The 15,774-nt window shown below is 46.0% G+C and overlaps 1 protein-coding gene across 4 annotated transcripts in view; it reads left to right on the top strand.

Moving 5' to 3' along the window:
- CREBBP (CREB binding protein) overlaps nucleotides 1-15,774 on the top strand; it is a 125,286-nt gene that overhangs the window by 10,260 nt on the left and 99,252 nt on the right. For 3 of the 4 annotated variants that reach the window (XM_053894037.1, XM_053894035.1, XM_053894036.1), the window contains exon 2: nucleotides 12,788-13,500. The exons of the other annotated variant lie outside the window; for it this stretch is intronic. In XM_053894037.1, coding sequence (XP_053750012.1) covers nucleotides 12,788-13,500 — 713 coding nt within the window. The remainder of the gene's footprint in view (nucleotides 1-12,787; nucleotides 13,501-15,774) is intronic. 4 annotated transcript variants of the gene reach the window in all.

Below are 15,774 nucleotides of genomic sequence, written 5' to 3'. Positions count from 1 at the left end.
GGGCAGTCAGGGAAACTGCTCAGAGGAAGGACCACCTTGGGGGTGGGGGCGTCGGTCTGGGCACCTGAAGGCAAGGTAAGGGTGTAGACAGCTCCTGGTGCCAGACCAGGGAGTCCAGATCATCCTTTTAGGGTTTGAAAACAATACAAACTTTTAGAAACCCGATGCATCCAGGGTAGTTGGAGGAAGCTACTGTGATTGGTTCGCAGAAATCTAGATCAGCTTTTCCCAGGGTGTATTTTTTCATCCAGGTTCCTGTCTGCAGGAGAGCTGACAGCTGCCTTCCCTCCCCACAAGCCAGGTTTGTGAGAGGAGAAGCCCCACGAATCACAATTCGTGTACTTAATTTGTTAGGAGATTTTTGCACAAACATAATTTTCTTGAAAAAGTTTTTTAAAAAACTGTTTTTGAGAGTGTGGGTAACATATTCATAGAGCCCAAACTTGGAAATGGCACAGAAGAAGGTTTGGGGAAGGCCTCCCTCTCCTGCCTTCGGAATCCCCAACCTTCTGGGCCATTCTAGAGCATACTGTACAGGTGGGAGCCCGTGCTCTCTCTTGCTTGTTCCTGTATGTGGCACAGCTCACGTGTTGCTCCACTGTAGGTGGCCCCAGACTGATCAATGTCTCAGAGCTCTTGGCAATACTGATATTTGAAGAGCAGGCTTCATTCTAAAAATCCTTTTTTTTTTTTTTTTTTTATGGTAAAATATTTTGGTGCTGTACTTAACATAAAACGATTTTAGAGTTTATATACCATAACTGAGAATTGAAGTTTAAACTTCAGTTAAAGTAAAAACTTTAGTTTAACTAAGGTTTAGTAAAAACGTTAGTAAAAATGAATTTCATGTCACCTGAAGACTGTCGGAGATTCTGTTACTGTTGTCATGTTGCACATCCTGTCATGCAGCCAGTTCACACCTGGATTATAGTTACCCAGTTTCTGGAAAGGATTCCTAAAACCTGTGGTTTTGATTACCTGCCTTATTAGTTGATGATATACATGTGTCTCTAGCTTAACAACCTGTTTGTACACAAGAGGATACAGTAAAAAATCAGTCTCTTGTTTGGTAGGGCTTCTAAGAATATTCACGTTCACTCCAGGTCTCTTCATTAGTTTAGTTAATCAACCTAGAGATCACAAAACACTACGGTGGCCGAAAGGTCCTTCAGGAGGAGAGCGGCTGAGTTGCCTGCTGTTGCTGGTTTGGGGAAGGGAAAGTGATCTTCCCTTCAAAAGGAAGAGAAGTCTGAGAGTTATTAAATAAGAAAGGATGGAAAACATACATAATAATTAGATCCTTTTTAGGAGTAAAAAGTGTGTGTACTTAAACTTCCAGAAGGAAATCTCTAGAAATTGTTTTTCTTGGGAATGGGGGACTGAAGATAGTTCGGGGTGGGGGGGGGGGGTCTCTGCTTTGCACTTCATAGTCTTCTTGATGCTGAAAAAAAAAAAAATCCAGAAATATAATACCTGCATCACAAAACTAGTGAAAGAGTAAATCACATCCAAAGCAAAACATCTTTAGTATTTGTGGTTAGGAGAATCTATCAAATGGTGAGAAGTGGAGATTTGTCTAATTCTGTTACAGATCTCTGGACCTGTAGCACAAATGACTTGAGCAAGTGCAGACTAACTTAGAGGCGCCATCCAGAGACAGGAAAATGTGATCGTGTTTAGAGTGATGTCCAGTCATCACTTGCATTGTCACAAGCTCTGATTTTAAGAGAATCTTTCAAGTAGAGGTTTCTTCACAGATGTGCTAGAAGCTGCAGGACCTGACAGCCACCTGATGTTTCTTTGACTATTTTAAAATAATGTCAGCTTTCCCAGCGTGAGCAACATCTATCTTACCATTACGTTGGCTACAAAATGTTATATGTAGATCGTCACGTTCCTTTAGGAAAAAAAATAGTAGTTTTTGGAAAGTCCCTCTTTAAAGTGCTTTTTCTTTTGTCTTTTAAGCTCATGTGAACACTAAAACTATTTTACACTAATATTGAACCCATTTCAGGTTTCATCTTCAAACTGCAGACGCTCCAACTGGAAGTGTTCCAGGTGTTATCATCTGGGCTCGAGCTAATCACCGGGGCCTGGACACCCCAGGGGCTGCCCGACAAAAAAAAATCAATTTCTTTAATTACTTAAACGAATAGTTCCTTCGCATGGTTCAAAAATGAGAGGACACGCAGCTGTAGAGTGAAAGCCTCCCTCCCTCTACCTAGTGCCGCAGGTAACGGCTGCGAGTAGCTTGTGCTCTCCTCCACGGTTTCTCTCTTCAGGCAGACGCTGTTCTTAGTTCCTTTGCCCCCTTTCTGCCTTTCCTTCTTACCTTACCTTACAGTAAGGAAACAAACTGTTCACATTGTTGCAGACCTGCAGATAGCAGCCCCTGAAGAGCTTCCTTATCCCTTTCCATAGTATCCATTATATGAGATGGGCCATAACTGATTTCATCTGCTCCCCCCAGATGGACACTTAGGTTATTTCCAGTCTTGTTTCCTCTCAAACAGTGCTTTAATGAACAGCCCTGCGATTATGTGTATGTCTATGGAACAGATTCCTAAAAAGGAATTAATGGTTAAAAGGAATATGCATTGTAATTTTGATCGTATCATCAAATTGTCCTTCAAGGGCTTGTATGTTGGTGGATTCTTAAAGCTTGAAAAGCAGCACACTCAGATCCATCGTAGACATCACTGGATATTTTGTCTCTGTTACTTATTAATTTTGTCTAGTTGATGGACACTCAGGTAATTCTTTAGCTTGTGATTCTCCATGATTCTGTATTTCTCAGTCGCTTGGGATTTAGCTATAATTTTATCGTGTGTGTGTTTTTTCCTTTTAAGACTTTTTTTTAGAGCAGTTTCAGGTTCACAGCAACATTGAGGAGAGGGTACAAAGATTTCCCATATACGCCCTGCCCCCACACGCACGGCACCCCCCTTAGCGCGTGTTTGTTACAGTCGATAAACCTACTCGGAAGCTCATACTCACTTTACTCAAGGGTTCACTCTTGGTGTTGTGCATTCTTTTTTTTTTTATTTTTTATTTTTTTTAACTTGTATTAATTTTTTTTAATGTTTATTTATTTTTGAGAGTGTGACTAGGGGAAGGGCAGAGAGAGAAGGAGACATGGAATCTGAGCTGTCAGCACAGCCCACGCTGGGCTTGAACCTGTGAATCGGGAGATCATGACCTGAGCCAAAGTTGGATGCTTAATTGACATGTTTCCATCATTATAATATCATACAGAGTATTTTCACTGCCCTAAACCTCCCCCATCCCCTGCCGGCTCCACGTGTTCACCGCCCCCCCCCCCCCCCCCCCCAACTACTGACCTTTTTATTGTCTCCATAGTTTTGCCTTTTCCAGAATGACCTACAGTTGGAACCATGTAATATGTTGCCTTTTCAGATTGGCTCCTTCTACTTAGTAATACACATTTAAGGTTCCTCTGTGTCTTGTCTTGTGGTGCTGAATGATATTCATTTGTCTGGATGTTGGTGTACTTTTTGGACTTCGTGTATTCATTTCCTGTTACGGGCTCTCCTAGGCCCACACACTTTTATATCCTGTACGCTGACACCTCCCAAGTCCAGACAGCGGTCTTTCCCCCTTTCTCCTGTCTTGGTGTTGCTGCCTGCCAGCTATATCTCCCAGCATTTGGGCCAGAGGACTGGTCTCTGATGTCCCTTGCTTGTTACTCATGCTGTAGCCAGATAGTCTGAGGCAGCTTGGCACCTGCAGTCTAGGCTTGCTTCTGCAGACGTTGGATGCTAGCACAGCACCCTATATTCCTCCTCTTCCAGGACTTTTCTTTTTTTCTCTTTTTTAGAAACAGCGTGAGTTGGGGAGAGGGGCGGAGGGTGGGGGTAGAAAGAGGGGGGGGAGGGAGGGAGGGAGAGAGAGAGGGAGAGAGGGAGAATATCTTAAGCAGGCTCCATGCTCAGCACGGAGCCTGACGCGGGGCTCGATCCCATGACCCTGTGATCATGACCTGAGCTGAAATTGAGTCAGACATTCACACGAGCCACCCAGGCGGCTCCCCCCCTCCCCCAGATTATTAATTGAGTTGCAGAGCGGATAGGCAGCTGGCTAAGCCCCCCTGCCCCCCTGGCTCTGGGTGCTCCTCAGCCGTGGTGGTGGAGAACAGTGAACCTCTTTCTGCTCCCTCTGCTCCAGACCATCTGGTTACAGTTGAGAATCTGCTGAGTGAATTACGGTTGGTCCAGTGGTGGTTCGCTGCTGTGACAGCATCTTCTGTCCCGCCTTTGTCTTAGGAAGGCTTAAAATCTCTTCCCTTCAGGGGGTCAGCACGTAAACCACGTTTAGGAAACTTAAATTGTCCTAGCCCTCTGGGCACAGCACTTGGAGCTTGTAAGCTTGTAAAGCTCATCGAGCGAGGCCAGGAGGCCGGCTGCCATTCCAGGACTCTGGTGATTGAGGTCCAGCATGACAGGACTTTCAGTCAGGACTGTCTTGGGTTCTTTAAGGGGAAGGTAAACAGCAAACATTTGGTGAAACAAGATTTTTTTTTTTTTAATGTTTATTTTTGAAAGAGAGCGTGAGCGGGGGAGGAGCAGAGAGAGAGGGAGACACAGAATGGGATGCAGGCTCCAGGCTCCGAGCTGTCAGCACAGAGCCCAACGCGGGGCCAAACTCAAGAACCGTGAGGTCAAGACCTGAGCCGAAGTTGGATGCTCAACCTACTGAGCCACCCAGGCGCCCTGAAACAAGATTTCTTGATACTTGAAGCAAAGTAACCATGAAATGCATTTGTGAATGAAAAAAGAAAATGCTCAGATATTAATAGTAAATTATGTACATCAGACTCTACCTTTCTTGGGTAGACTTACTCTTGAAAAAGTATATGAATAAAGCAGGTATGTCCCCTCTGATTTACACCGTAGTTTGTAAGGTGCTGTAGTTTTATTTCCGTTAGTTTTATCTACTATGGTACCCTCGTTTCCCTCCCCTTGCTTCAGATGGTATAGTTCATGGTATTTAAATATTTAAAAGTACTTCCTGGGTAGGTTTCCATGTAAAAGAGTCTCCCTGGGCGGATCCTTCGGTAACATGAATATTTGTCCCATAAATTAGCTATAAATTTGGGTTTAATAAATTAAATTGTATTGTAACTCCTAACATGAGACTTACTTATACTAGAGAATAGAATTTGGGTTTTATTTTTTGTCCTATGCTCTGCTCTGTCTGATGAGCGATTATTATTTTTTTATCGTTTATTTATTTTTGAGAGACACAGAGTATGAGCAAGAGAGGGGCAGAGAGAGAGGGAGACACACAATCCGAAGCAGGCTCCAGGCTCTGAGCCGTCAGCACAGAGCTCGATGCCAGGCTTCAACTCACAAACTGTGAGATCATGACCTGAGCCAAAGTCAGTTGCTAAACCAACTGAGCTACCCAGGTGTCCCTGATGAGCAATTATTTAAATGCACATTACTGGTGGATCGTCCCCAGAAAGACATTCTTCATTAGAGCCTTCTAGTGGGTCCCTCCCTCCTGCATCACTGCACACACCTGCAGAGGGACTCCTGCCATGCTGGAGTTGAAACTCACTGCAAGCAGAGTGGCTAGCTTGTTCTGTCTGCTCAGCTCCCTGCTTCCACCCCTCCCCATTTCCAGTGTCCCTGTCTCAATGTCTTCTCCTTCTAAAGATCTGCTCAGAGTTGGCCTCTCGTTTGAAGACTTTCTTGCTTCCGTTCATTCCCTTACTCCACTTGCTTGTAATATCCGATATTTGTGTGTTAACAGTTTGCCTTTGTAACTTGGTGTCCATGGCCTGTCTCCCTCAGTTACATTATAATCCTTGGGGGGGCTGACTTTTATTCGAGTCTCAAGCCCCGTTAGCCCTGAATGGAGCGAAGTCTCGAGAGCGAGGACACAGCCGCACCATAGGGAGGCCGGGAGGAGGCAGATTCCCCAGCCAAGTCTGCTCTGGCTCATGAGCAGATAGTGATTCCGAGGAGGGGAAGCACTTTTTTGTTCAATACAAGATCACTGTTGAGAATGAAGTAAAAACCTCATTATTCTGTGCTAATTAGTGGGTGGTGTATCTGCATGAAAAGCTTGAATCACTGAAGATTTTAGAAGGAATTTACTTTAATTATTTCCTAATAGTCATTGTACCAAAAAAAAAAAAAAAAAGTCTTTCGGGAATGTCTTTAAATGCCTAGATAAAAATTATTTGTAATGGTCTAAATGCTAATAAAACGGTGTTCTTTCTTTTTCCTTTAAAAATGTTTTAATTCTGCGTCGTTGAAGAGTTGTCCCATTATCCACGCAATCCCATGAATTTTCAAAGCAGAGTAAGCTTTAATTCTCCTAGAATTGTCACACATTGTTAGGGCTTTACCATAGAGAGGGGACTGTTGTTGAGCACGAACCCTGTGCCGGACATGGGGTGTCAGGTCCTTGATGTGCATGTGTCTTTTAGTCCTCACAGCGACCTCAGAAGATGGTGCCCTGACAGACAGTGACTAATATTGATGGGACCCTTATTGCCTGTCAGGCTAAGGGCTGTATCCACGTTGTACGATTTAATCCTTTCATCAATGATCCTAGAGGGAAGTGCCGTTTTCTTTTCCATTTTAGAGCTAAGGAAATAGTAAGGAGGTGTAGGAGGAGGAAGTGACAGATATGGGCCTGAATCAAGACCTCGAGGTACTTTTCTCACCACACCGGGCTGTGGCTCCTGCGTCGCGAGTGTCTGACTAATGTATTAATGACTGTGCCACGGGGGTCTCGAATGGTCTCCAGATCATCTAAGAATTAGAACCCTGTGAAAGTGTTTACCCTTCTGTCATTGCCTCCTCTTTAGATATGAGCCTTTTCAGAATGCCTTGCCCGTTTGGATTAATTTTTGTATCCAGTTTTGTCTCGGGAATTAAAAATTCTTTTTGTAAAAGTTTCCAGGGCTGATGTATAAAAGTGCTGAGCGTTTTTAAGATTTAAGAGAAACATTTGAATAGTTCTAGTACGAGTAATGCCGAAAGAGACGTAAAGAAATTACGGAAAGAAAAACAAAAGCAGACCTTTTTCACTGAGAGTAAGGGCTGCAGAGAGCCGTGGGCGTGGGTGGGGAAGGCAGGGTATCTGTGGGAGGGGAGTTTCATGCTTGAGAGTAGAGAAACATGAACATGAAACAGCGTCTAAACTCTCACTCTTAGGTTTTTCCTCAAGCTAACATCTCTTATTCTGTGTTAATACCGTTTAATCTTTACATCAGCCATGGGATGGAGGGCCATGGAGGCCGAGGGGGAGCTGGAGGGAGAAGTAACCTGATTGGTCCCCTGCAGGATAATGAGGCTGCGGGAAGGGGAAGCAGGGTGGGGGAGAATTCATTATTGAATTTTGTTCTCTTTGTTTCTCTTTTATGAAAGTAGTCATAAATGTTAAGATGACTATTTTATATCTTTGGCTACACAAGGCAAGTGTTAAAATTGATACTGTGTATCCTGTAACTTGGGCACTCTTCTATGTAATTCACTCATTCCCTCAGCGTGAAGGGGTTTGTAGAGAGCCCGATTCACAGAAGCATTTTATGCAAGGCACTGAGTAGACACGATCCCTCGGTCATGGTCCTTAAAGCCTTGTGAATTTTAACTGGGAGTTGATCGTATGCTTTTAAGACTCAGTTATGTCTGCCGACTATAGAAGAGTTACTACCTCTGGCCGGTACAAGATTTGATCAACTCGATTGTGTACATTCGAAAGAAAAATCAGTTCTGCCAGTCGGAGAATTTGGGGCCCCGATTGCCATTGAAAGGAAAAAAATAAGGTGTTCCGACAGAAAGAGGAGAGTTCGAAAACCTGAGGAAGGATGTGTTTTGTGGATGATTGGCTCAGCTGCATCAGACTCTTCAAACAAAACTGTTTTCAGATGTTACAGGCTGGATGGATGGATTCAGCTACTTACCTGGTATTTGATTTGTAAAATGAAGAGCTTTTTTTCACGGTACCTGATAGTAGTTCTTTACTTGTTTAAGATGAAATACTGACTTCTGATAATGGTGGATAAGAATGGATCTTAGAACACGTGTAGGATGCCTTGTCTTTCAGTGTTGAGAGGGGCTTGTTTCCTGGAGCAGGGTTTCTCTGAGCAGTCTAGAAGTGAAGCATCCCTTGCGACCATGCTGGATGAAGACCTTCCATGCTGTGGATGTCCTAACTTTGTGGGAGTGTGACAGAGACCGGGAAGCCTATAGCTACCTTTTTCTCACATCAGCTTAATGAAAGGGACGGACTCTAGGGTGGCATCCGAAGAGCCCCAAGAGAGAAAATTCCGGTTGGCTATAGAGGCATGACAGGCGGGGTTTGCCGTGTGACAGAGAAGTCTCCTGCGAGAGGTGAGCCCCTAGAAAGCATGGTCCCATAAGTCTCATTCAGCCTCAGCTCTGTTCTCTCCTGGGTCCCCCGGTAACTTGGTAGAGAGAAGGGAACTTACCTGGGACTGGAAGTTATAACACTCAATCTTGAATTTTAGGAACTTCCGGTGATTCAGATTGGTATTGCCCAACCATTGTGTTGGGACACTGTGGTGTGTAGAAAGCATAACTGTGTATGTTGCAATATCCTGGCTTTCCTTGACTCTCCGTTGTCAATTTTTTGAACTGGAGAATAGGGAACACGGTGACAGTAATGGTGAGAAGGGTGGTATTGTGAGTACGGATGGCCCTCCGCAAGCCGTCTTTATTTTATAGACTATTGTCTATTTGGGTGTATACACGTTCATAAGTGTTGGGACTGGTAGGTGAGGACGTGAGTAGAATTAGTCAATTCTTTGTACAGCTGAATGGCTGGGAGATGCGTTTGGGCTGAAATAAGATGAGAAAAGTGGTCAAGGTGGACAAAATGTGTCAAACCAGTACAAACCAAAAGTGAGCCCAAGACATGCTGCCTTGTGACACTTGTCAAAGTTGCGTGTGCATTTGGAGTAGAGGTATGGTAAACCATTAAAAAAAACAACAACCCCAAACTGGTAAATTTGAGAGTGACAGGATGGTGGGTGATTCCTTAAAGGTAAGATATTTAAAAGTTTTTGTGCAATATGGAATAAGAAAACCAGCATGTGCCCTGTTCCAGCTTTCTTCGTATAACCCTGGGATGTCGGCCCTGTTTCACACTCGAGGGAAGTGAGATGCACACGTGGAGCAGCTTGCTCAGGGACATGGGGCTGGTCGATTCAGCCAGGATTTGGACACGGGTGTTCCTTTTCCTTCCTCGTTGCCCATTCTCACACCGGAGTGGGGACCCTCGCTCTGACACTGCCGTGTTTATGCGTTCAGGTTTGTCTGCTCTGGTCCTGGCCTCGCTGCCCTCTCCTAGGAAAAGTGCTTCCAGACGCTTGGAAGAGCCAGTCAGGGAACTTCCGCAGGTTGTTCGAAACTTTAGATATTAAATATTTGGAGTTCATTTCCTTCTAAGGATTTACAGTGTTTGACACCGTCTCTTAATCCCCTCCCTGGGAAATAGAAAGGAAACTCGATCTCTGTCATCATGGTTCCTACTTGCTGGTTTAGATGTAGTTTCATTTTCATGTTCATACGTTGAGAAGCATTGCATTAAAACACACACACACACACACACACACACTGGTTTGTTGGTTTCTTGGGTTTTTTTATTTGTTTTTTAAGAATGTGGAGTACGGGCGCCTTCCTTGCTCAGTTGGTAGCGACTGTGACTCTTGATCTTGGGGTTGTGACTTGGAGCCCCACGTTGGGTCCACATAGAGATTACTTAAAAATAAAATCTTAAAAGAATACGGAATAAAAACGTGTGCGTGTGGCTAGAGTCTGGAAGGCAACAAAACTTGAGTTACCTTGGAGAGTTGTTTTCTTTTTCCTTGATTTCATGTGTTTTTTTAAAAAAATTTTATTTGATGTGTTCTTTGTATCTGGAGACCTTAGTGAATCTCCAAATTCAGGACAACATGGTGCCATAAGAGCTATGGAATGGAACCCACCAAACCACATCGAGATGCAAAAAGCCCTGATCAGTGATTGTGTCTCAGCTGTCTGTTGTATCCAGGAGTCAGCTCCTGTGTCTCTTCCTAATTACATGTCCTGTAATCTGGAGGAAGCAACCCCAAATTGAGGGACGTTCTACAAAACCAACTGGCCTGTCCTCTTCAAAAATGTCAGAGTTATGAAAGAACAAGCCTAAGGGACCTTCCCAGACGAAAAGACAAAGACATGACAGCGAGGTGCACTGGGGCCCGGAATTGGGCTTTAGACCAGGAGAGGGAATGTGATGAAGGGTGTTCATGAGACAACTGGTCACATTTGAGTAAGGGCAGTCTACATTAAGTATTGGGTCAGAGTTAAATTTACTAAATTTCATAAATGTGCTGTGTTTTTGTAAAATGGTGTTCTTAGGAGATGCGTGGTCAAACACTTGGGAAGAAGGGCTCATACTGTCTGCAACTTGCTCTCACAGGTTCTACAAAAACTCTGTGTGTGTGTGTACAGTTGCAAGTAATTTCCAATTCCTTCTAGTCGGGTAGGATGAGTCTGATATGTATTAGAGGTGGTCTGTACATAACACGTATGTACAGAGAACTTTGGAAGCCGCAAAGAGGGACGGGTCCGCTCTGCAGGGGCAGCCTGAAGAAAGTCTTCAGAGTCACTGTGTTGAACCTGAGTGAGAGGGAGGGGTGTTGTGACCAAGAGAGAGAGCATCCAGAAGAAGGATTTCTGCGTATGACAGCCCACCGTGTTGTGGCTGGAAGGTAGGGCACATCAGAAGGTGCCAGGGGTTGCTCGGGGGCCACTCCTGATGGCCTGGCATGCCTTATGAAGGAGTGTGAACTTCATCCATAGACATGATGGCGATACCAAGATGCCTTCGGCTACACGTTTCATTAAACTTCAGCTAGAATGGCTTAAATGATAGGAAGTGTATTTTCTCACATCACAGGAAATCTGAAGGCAGGGAGGGTCCAGAGTTGGATAATTCAGCTTAGAGATGGCTTCATGAACCCAGTGTCTAGTTTTGCTGTAGCCCGTCCTTACTTAGTGTGTGAGTGGTGTCTCCTCTCCTGTCTGGGGAGGGAAAGGGAGATTTCTTCCTGAGCATGCCTTACTGTAAGGAAGGAGAACCTTGTCCAGAACAGTCTTGGCCAACTTGCCTTCAGTTCTCTTTGCTGGGATTGCATCCCTGCAAGAAGGTACTTGTGGTGGGTGGCTCTTGAGTCACTCTTGCTCCTGCAGCTGGGACGGTGTTGCCCTTCCTTAGAGGAACCTTGGAGCGGTCACGCGAGGGGCTTGCTGGGTCAGCAGTCTATCGGTCCTGCCGCCGTGGAGAAGAGCCTTCAGTTTTTCAGAGTGGGGAGTGGGAGCGGGAGTGGCTGTATTTAAACAACGGAAACAGACGCATGCACTCATCACCCCACCACTTTGACCAGTACCACTCTTTATTTTTGGCCCGTTGCTGTCCAGCCACTGCCCACGTGCACGTACTTCAGTTCTAATCTTACTCGACGTGCCATTTTACATACGATGTCATTTGCATGTTTTTGCATAACATGCATATTTTCCTACCTTTTTAGTCTTCGACATTATTTTAAGAGATAAGTAACGTTTTGTAATATTATACAGTAATTTATTAAACCTTCTGTTATTGTGGAACGGTAATAACGGCTAATACGATGGAACACTTAGCCCCACAGGCACTGTTGGTTGGAATGCTTTACGTTTATTAATTCACGTAGTCCCCACGAAACCTGTGAGATCTGGTGGCCATTATCACCGCCCCTCTCCCCCCCCACCCCGTTTCCAGACAGAGGAAACCAAGGTGTAGAAAGTCGAGGGAGCTCAGAGCTAGTACGTGAGGGACTAGAAGCAGAGCTGGGCTCACAGGCAGTCGGGTCCTCGGTCTACCCATTGGGCTGGGCCGCCTCCGCACCTTGTCTGTACCGTGTCGATGCCACACACGCGGCCACTCGTGTTGTTTCCTACACATCTTGTCCTTTGTGCACGTGGCCAGGTGGCTTCGGGGTGAAGGAGGCGTGGTCGGTGAGGGACTGAGGGACGGAGATGACACAGAGGCCACACGAGAGAGAAATGGTACTTTGAGAGGGACTGGGAAATCCTGTGTGCTCATGCTTGGAGGTCCCCGTGCTGCCCGTAACCCCTCTCACGTCAGACAAGTAGTTGTCAGGTTGTTTTCTTTTCCTTTTAACTGTTCTTAGTTCCTTTACATGTCTTTAATTTCTGTAGCTTCAACACTGTGAGAACTCTCATATTCTGTTTAGGCTCGGGTTTTGTTTTGTTTTTGTTTTTCTTTAATAATTTACCGTTTAACTCTGTGATCACTTAAGGTTAGAGTTTAATTTCCCCAAATTGCTTTTCATCTCACCTGATGCCCATTTATCAGGGCACACATACATTCTCCAGAGCATTTTAACATAATTTGGTGAAGGTTTAATTGATTAATTTCCTCTAATTCCATTAATTTCCTTTAATTTGTATATCTACGTTTCTCCTCACACCACATGATTTGATTATTGTTTTAGAATATATGATAAAATCTGTAGGGCCGACCCTCCTCTCATCTCTGTTTAACTTCTCCTCCTTTGGCGTTTGAAGATTAGCCTTCCCTGTTTTATTTTCCCAAGTGAAGTTTCCAGTCATTTTAACGTTACTCTTAAGACGTGCCAGTGTTCTCGGGCGGTGCTCCTTTGGGTTAAGGTCTTAGTGACATAATGACATTTGGAAAGCTCTTACGGTTGCTTAGTTTCTCATTTCCATTTCTGTTTAATTTCTAGATTTTGGATCATTGTTTGACTTGGAAAATGATCTTCCTGATGAGCTGATCCCCAATGGAGGAGAATTAGGCCTTATAAACAGTGGGAACCTTGTTCCAGATGCTGCTTCCAAACATAAACAACTGTCGGAGCTTCTGCGCGGAGGCAGCGGCTCTAGTATCAACCCAGGAATAGGAAATGTTAGTGCCAGCAGCCCCGTGCAGCAAGGCCTCGGTGGGCAGGCTCAAGGGCAGCCGAACAGTGCAAACATGGCCAGCCTGGGTGCCATGGGCAAGAGCCCTCTGAACCAGGGAGATTCTTCAGCCCCCAGCCTGCCCAAACAGGCAGCCAGCACCTCTGGGCCCACTCCCCCTGCTTCCCAAGCACTGAATCCGCAAGCACAAAAGCAAGTGGGGCTGGTGACCAGCAGCCCTGCCACGTCGCAGACGGGACCTGGGATCTGCATGAATGCTAACTTTAACCAGACCCACCCTGCCCTCCTCAATAGTAACTCTGGCCATAGTTTAATGAACCAGGCCCAGCAAGGACAGGCGCAAGTCATGAATGGCTCTCTTGGGGCGGCCGGCAGAGGAAGGGGAGCTGGGATGCCGTACCCCGCGCCCGCCATGCAGGGGGCCTCGAGCAGCGTGTTGGCCGAGACGTTAACGCAGGTCTCGCCGCAAATGGCCAGTCACGCGGGACTGAACACGGCGCAGGCAGGAGGCATGACCAAGGTAAGTGAGCTGAAGTGCTCTGAATGCTTCCTACTCCTGGGGGCGGGGAGCTTCTCCTTCCTAGCAGGTAACGCGGTAACGGGGGTGGGGGCTGGTGGAATGCGGCATGTTCCTGCCTCCTTCAGTCTTTCCCTCTGCACCTCAGATTTGGAGGAGGGAGAGTTGGTACCTGGAACCCAGAGAGAAAGATCTCTGCCCCTGTCCTTAAAGTGGGAATTCTTGGGGCGCCTGGGTGGCTCAGTCGGTTGAACGTCCAACTCTTGATTTCGGCTCGGGTCGTGGTCCCAGGGTCGTGGGATCGAGCCCTGTGTCGGGCTCTGCATTTAGTGTGGGGCCTGCTTGTGATTCTGTCTTTACCTCTTCCCCCTCCCCCACTCGTGCACGCTCTCTCTCTAAAATGCAGTACAGTAAGGTGGGAATTGTTAAAGAAGCCCGCAGTAGAGTAACCTGCACGCGAGGCAGTTGAGAACGTTGGGAAGGTATCTGGACTAATTGCCAGTTTTCAGCCCCTGAGGAAGATGTGTGCACATAGGACCGCATGGTTGAAAGAGGCACCTTCTGCTGGGAATCAGCTTTGTGTCGCATCCCTGACTCTCGTGGAGGCTGCTCTATCCCGCTTTTACCCAGCTGACGGAGTTGTCGCCCGGTAGACCCTTTCCTTTTGACATTCGCCCGGCGGGCCAAGTGTCTCTTGTCCCATTCCCCATTTTACCAGCAAAGAAGCTGCATTCCGGGCTGCTCAGCTGCCTGCCGTGAGGAGGCGGCGGAGCCTGGGCAGCTTGGGCCTTCGGGTCACAGGAGAGACTTGGGAGCTGTGGTCCCCAGAGTGGGGTCCGTGGGCCGGCAGGGGCAGCGTCTGCAAGGAGCTTGTTAGAAGCGCAGAGCTCCCGACTCGGAATGTAGGGTGCGGCCCGGCGCCCTGCGCTCTCCGGGGGGCCTGTGCAGGCTGGGCTCTGGCTTGTAGCCACCGGCCTGCAGTGGGCAGCGGGCATGCAGAGTGGCGGCTGAACTCGGAGAGCAGGGAGGGGAGAAGCTGGGGAGATGGGAGACGGGACAGGAAGGGGGCAGGCTGATTCTCAGTGAGGGAGCAGGCCCCGCAGAGGCTCCCAGACGAAGGTTACTCAGCGGCGGCCACTGGAGCACCTGTTTCAGGCAGCATTTGGAACAGCAAATTCTAGAACAGTAGAATCGTTTGGCTGTTGCTTGGATTTGAGCCGTCCAAATAAAGGAAAAGGAGAAGTAAGAGTAGCACGCAGTCTCCCCACAAGGCTCACGGGGGCATTGGGAGAGGCACGGGAAACCCGAGGACTGTCTTAGGTAAGGAGACCATTTTTTTTTTTAACTTGGGAAATAAAAATGAGATAGAGTTGACCATTGAACAACACAAGTTTGAACTATGTGAGTCTGTTTATACGTGGGTGGTTTTTTTTCCATAAACACAGTACTGTAAATGCATTTTCCTTATGATTTTGTTATAACATTTTCTTTTCTCTAGCTGGCTTTATTGTAAGAAAACAGTATATAATACGTATATGTAACATACAAAATAAGTGTTAAACTACTGTTTATGTTATTGGCAAGGCTTCCGATCAGTAGTAGGCTATTAGTGGTTAAGTTTTCAGGAAATCCAAAGTTCTATGCCAATTTTCAACTGGGTGGGGGTCAGAGCCTCAGACCCCTGCATTGTTCAGCAGTCACCTATAATTCCAGACATTAAAATTGCATTTCTCTCTCTTGGAATGTTGTTAAAGGGGAATGTGAAGTTCACTTTTACTTGTCCCTGGCATTTGCAGAGGACACCTGCATTCTAGAGGTCGGTTGAGAAGAGATTTCTGTGGGTTAGGGCTCATGGTCCGCTTGATGTTTGCTCTGTCCCAGTTCACTCATCACTCCATGCTGCACCATGGACTTAGAAGACAGTTACTTTTTTTTTTTTTTTTGAGAATGCAGAGGGTTTAATGCATGGGTTCTCAAAGTTTTTGGTCGTAGAAGTCTTGGATAATCTTAACCACTGTTGAGAGATTTCTTTCAAATGTGCACTATATCTGTCAATATTCGCCACATTAAATACTGGAACAGAATTTTGAATACCAACCACACGTTCCATTAGCCATTAAGCACAGTGGTATCACATGGTATCCCAGAGCTTCTGGAAAATGCCTCTATGTTTCTGTGAGAGAATGAGATTTAAAAAAGGCAATAATGTCTTCGTACTTTATGAAGTAGTTTTGACGTCAAGACCCCCTCCCCCACAGAAGGCCTCTGGGCTCTTTG

Source organism: Panthera pardus, unplaced genomic scaffold, assembly GCF_024362965.1.
Source record: "Panthera pardus isolate Hobbes unplaced genomic scaffold, ASM2436296v1 HiC_scaffold_4, whole genome shotgun sequence".
Lineage (NCBI taxonomy): Eukaryota > Metazoa > Chordata > Mammalia > Carnivora > Felidae > Panthera > Panthera pardus.
Note: the sequence above shows the minus strand (reverse complement) of the source record. Positions and strands in the feature narration are given on the sequence as shown.